The sequence below is a fragment of the Arachis ipaensis genome, chromosome B08 (assembly GCF_000816755.2).
Source record: "Arachis ipaensis cultivar K30076 chromosome B08, Araip1.1, whole genome shotgun sequence".
In the NCBI taxonomy this organism is placed as follows: domain Eukaryota; kingdom Viridiplantae; phylum Streptophyta; class Magnoliopsida; order Fabales; family Fabaceae; genus Arachis; species Arachis ipaensis.
The window spans coordinates 15078465-15083328 of record NC_029792.2 but is presented as its reverse complement, the minus strand read 5'-3'; the positions used below and the strand labels follow the sequence as shown (position 1 = coordinate 15083328).

General features: G+C 26.6%; 1 protein-coding gene across 1 annotated transcript in view; it reads right to left on the bottom strand.

The window, feature by feature from the left end:
• Positions 1524–4864, bottom strand: part of LOC107611984 (probable terpene synthase 2) — an 8065-nt gene continuing 4724 nt past the window's right edge. Inside the window, exons 2-7 of the mRNA XM_016313841.2 lie at positions 4267–4549; positions 3665–4037; positions 3306–3524; positions 3021–3162; positions 2666–2914; positions 1524–1858 (exon numbers count right to left, since the gene is read on the bottom strand). Of these exons, the coding sequence (XP_016169327.1) occupies positions 1565–1858; positions 2666–2914; positions 3021–3162; positions 3306–3524; positions 3665–4037; positions 4267–4549 (1560 nt within the window). The 3' untranslated portion in view covers positions 1524–1564. The remainder of the gene's footprint in view (positions 1859–2665; positions 2915–3020; positions 3163–3305; positions 3525–3664; positions 4038–4266; positions 4550–4864) is intronic.

Genomic DNA, 4864 nt, shown 5'->3' with positions numbered 1-4864 from the left:
AAAATATAATAAGACGTATAGTTTAAAATTTGATAATATTAATTATAAAAATTTATTAATTATAGACATCATATAGGTATGAAATTATGAATATTATGAGTACAAATTATGGATGTTATTAACATGAAATAATGGATGTTATGTGTATGAATCTATGAATGTTATGAGTAAATTTATCAATTGAATAAATTAATTTAAGAATGATATGTTTTTTTAAATTCAATTATGATAAAATTTAAAAACATCTGTGTTAATTTTATAATTACTTATGCAATAACTAGAAAATGATATGTGTATGGATGTAATATCTAATATCTAATGTTAGTTGTATGTAATTATGGATGTTATGTATATAAACCTATGAATGTTATGTGTATGAACTTAGTTAGTATAATATAATTATAAATGCACATAAAAACACATACAAAAAATAAAACAGTTTATTATCATACCTCATCAAAACTAGTGTAATTTTTCATATTTTCGAAAATTGATTGACTGGCAATAACCTTGTTGGGTGAGTCCATCTGTTGTTCAAATTCTTCAACACTTTCTACCATAGGTACCGTATTAAGGTCGAATTCAAATGCCATACTATTTGTAATGATAAAGATGATTTCTTATAAAATTCCTTGACATATTCTAATTGTGCTTGCAATAGTATTAGAATTGTGAATTTTGAATGAAAATAATTGAATTAACGGAAACAAAATCATATTAGGGTAGCAGATTTTGTATCTCTCTATTGAATGATGATAAATGACTTAACAAAAATAGAAAATTAATTACAATAAAAAACGATAATGATAATAATAATAAAATAAAAAAGCGTGTATGATAATAATCAATTACAATTATTGAATTTATGTGATATTATCGTATTTCTATTAGGCGAAAGAATAAAGCAAGAATCAATTACAATGATAAATCATAACCGTTATTAATTATTATTATTAATCTTTATATGAATATACTAGAAAAACTATATATGCTATTACGTGTGTCTTAGGACAATTAATGTCATATAATCATTTTATTTTATTCTTAAATATAAAAATTAAATTATAAAAGAGAATATTAAGTATTAATTACAAGAATGCCTAATAGTAAGGGATATAATATTATAATTATTATTAATAAGTGGAGTTGATAAGAATATGATAAGTGAAATGATAACTAGAATGATAAGAGAGTGGGTTAAAAAATAAAACTGTTATTAAATGATGTAAATGAAGTATATTATAAAAAGTTTTGACTAATTATGGCTGAAATTTTTTGGTTAGTAAACTTTTTCGTATAAAAAAGAGTCATCAAAGGACCATCTGACTTTCACAATTTCTAATTTTAGATCATTTATTACAAGCTTGACCCAAATTAAAGTGGGAAGAAATAATAAATTATCAGAGGATCCATAATTAAATCCCATTCGATATTGCCATAAGGGATAAAACCATAGAGCAAATGATACTTATCAAGCATAATACATCAACTTAGGATATCTATATATAGTTGCACAGCAACTCTACCCATAATTCCATATTTTTTTAATACAATATAATTGTTATTAGAAGACAATTGGATCCAAAAGTAGTGCAACAACATATTCTCTTAGCAGTTCAATGTTTGTGTATTTATCCTCAAAGTTTGAGTATGTAAACTCAGTTATACGAGCAAAATTAAGAACAGAATCAAGCACGGGTCTTGGGATATTATTTGATTTAAGACATTCTTCGTTTATATCCTTCCAATAATCTCTGATCTCCTTTAGAATGAGTTTGTTGGCCTCTTCTTGAGAAAGATCGTATTGTTTCATGCAGCATTCAATTGCAGAAGCAACATGTTCTCTTTGCTGCTCAAACTATAAATAAACCAAATCCAAAACATCATTAGACAAGGTGAAAAGAGTAGAAATAACTTTTACCCTTCCATAGTTATATATGTACATCTTCAAAAGTTATTTCCTTGCCATTAGTGCTTTAATTTTAATTAATATAAATGATTTTGATTTTTTTTTTTGGAACTTACTAGTCCTAATATTACCTGAAGATCTTTTACATATATATTTCAGAATAAATTTGACTTGATTAATTCTCTCTCTATATATATATATATATATTTATCAAAGATAGGAGACTCGAACCCGCAACCTCTTAATTGAGTATGGGGAGACTATGTCATTTGAGTTATAACTCATTGTTGATTAATTCTATATATATACACAGATAATGATAATAATCCATGTTATTACTAATACAAGAAAATAAATTAAACAAATAATATTTTTCAATAATTATTACGATTATGTCAAATATCAATGGGAATTATCTACTTGGTCATTTGTTAAAACCTTAAAAGTCATAAACTAGTTAAATTTTTAAATAAATTATAGGAATTATTTAGAAGGAGAAAGGAGTAAAATTAAGTTCAATTTTAATGTCTTCCCAATATTATCATCACTAAATAAACAAAAAAAAAAAAAGAAATAGTTGGAATAAAATCGCTACCTATATATATGAAGACATCCATTTAGCAGTTAATTACAATTTATAAAGTAACTAAAAAAGTTTGAAGTTCATGCAAGTTAATTTTGATAAAAAAAAAAAAATTCAGACATTTCCAGTATCAATTAAGCATATATTTATGTCAAAATAAACAAATTAAATACCTTATGTGAGGCCATATCATCCATGAGTCTGCCAATAAGTGACACAGCTTTTACAATTTTTGGATCACTCATTATTATCCAATCAAACACTTCTTTTGTTGCAAATCCTGCCAAACCAAGAAAAGCTATGATCTGAAGTGGCAATGTAGAAGATATAGCTCCATTAACCTTATACTCATCATATGTTGGAATATAGCCCCTATGACACCATTTTGCTTCAACCAAGTAGGATTGTGCCAAGTTAAAAAACTGCAAGTAGAATGTATAAACCAAATAATTATTATTTGACTATTTTAAGGTTATTAATCATAATATATTTTTTAAAAAAAAAAATATTAAGGAATTAGAGGGCTACCTCTTGTTTAATATGTTGCAACACCAAACCTGAAATTTCATCTTTTGAAGTCATTGACTCAATTTCATCCCACATTTCTAAAATTGTATTAAATACGGCTTTCATGCATTCCGGAAGAGATTTAATGAGACTAATATCCCACCTGAGGAAAAATAAAAAAGAAGGAAAATTATATAGATAAAAATTGCATAGTAAACGAACTACACATACATGAGTTTGAATAATATATAGGAATTGCTACAATAAATTAATTATGTAGATTATATTTAGATGTAATAAATCAACCTTTGGATTGCCTGTGTGAAGAGCTCAAGTTCTTGGAGTGTGCCATAGGCATCATAAGTATCATCAAGAAAAGAGATGCATACAACCAATTTGGTCATCAACATTCTTGCAGTGCTATATTTTGGATCACAGGATATGGCTAATGGCCAAAAATATGCTTCAACCACTCTTTCTCTTGCATAAGGGATCTTTATCGAAAACTCACCGTTTTTCCACCACCTGCAAGAATATTTTAAAATAGCTCGAAATATTAAAATATTTTCATATGCCTAATTAATGCTAGAATCATATTAAATTTTCCAAATTTAATAGGATTATAGTAAGCAGTAAAGTGTTTTGGTTAGTGTTATTGGACTTACTTGGTGATATTACCAACTTCAGTTTGATGCAATTTCTGTAGCATGTTGAAATCTAATTTTGCAAAAGTTAAAAGAAATTTGTTATGAGAAGGATCTTCTTCATAAAAAGACATATATGACCTTGTCCCTATCCTTGGAACTGCCTTGTGAAGAGGTTGTTTTAAGCTCTGGTCGATTTGCCCGGCAACAGATTCACTCAATTGATTGGTGAAGGACTTTAGTTTAGTGTATGTGAAATCATGTGCTTCCTCTAATATAGCTTCTCCATGAACACTCAATTGTGCAGCCTCATACAAACTCCATATTCCTTTAACATCTTGAGAAATTATTTCTCTGAACCTTCCTTCACTGTTCTTGAATTTGTTAAATATATCTGTTATTCACACATATTAACTATCATGAATCTCTAACATGTGACTTCCATAAATACTTAGTTTAGTTTGATAAATTAACACTAAAAAAATTTGTTTATTATTATATATTATCTAATCAAATTTATACATTTAAATCAAAGTAAGGACATAAGGAGTGAATACCAAATTAAAAGTAATTACTAAGTTTGCTAATAAATTAAAGCACTATATGATTATAATATTACATACCTGATGAAATTTGATATCCTTTTTGTCTGAGCAAACGAAAGAGTAATGCGTGAAAGTGAATTCCACCTTCTTTTGGGATAATAAACTTATTGTTGGTAAAGTTAATGTAGATTTGATTGATTGCTTTCTCAATTTCATGTTCAAAATGATAAGATATATCTAAACGTTGAATTGAATCAATGATATTTAATTTTTGTAAAATATCATTATCTGAAGAGAGCTGCACCCTCACTTCCTCTCTGAGCTTTTGAGCTTGTTGCTCCGTATTGTCATCTGGTACTTCCTGTTTGGCTAAAACTATTACAAGTATTTCAAAGTAAAACTAAAACTACAAATTGCATACATAAATTAGAATAAAAAATTTATTGTTCGGATGTCTTGGTGAAACATAAATCTGCTTTATAAATATATATAAACGTTAAGTGTTTAATTTGAGTAACTAATAACACACTCAAAACTCAGTTTAAAAAATCAATTTGTAAAAACATAAATTAATCGATCATTCCTATGAATATAATATTAAACTCCTCTAAAAGAGTATGCTCGAGAAATAATAACACAAAGTTATTGTATTTAACTTAATATTCATAATTTTATA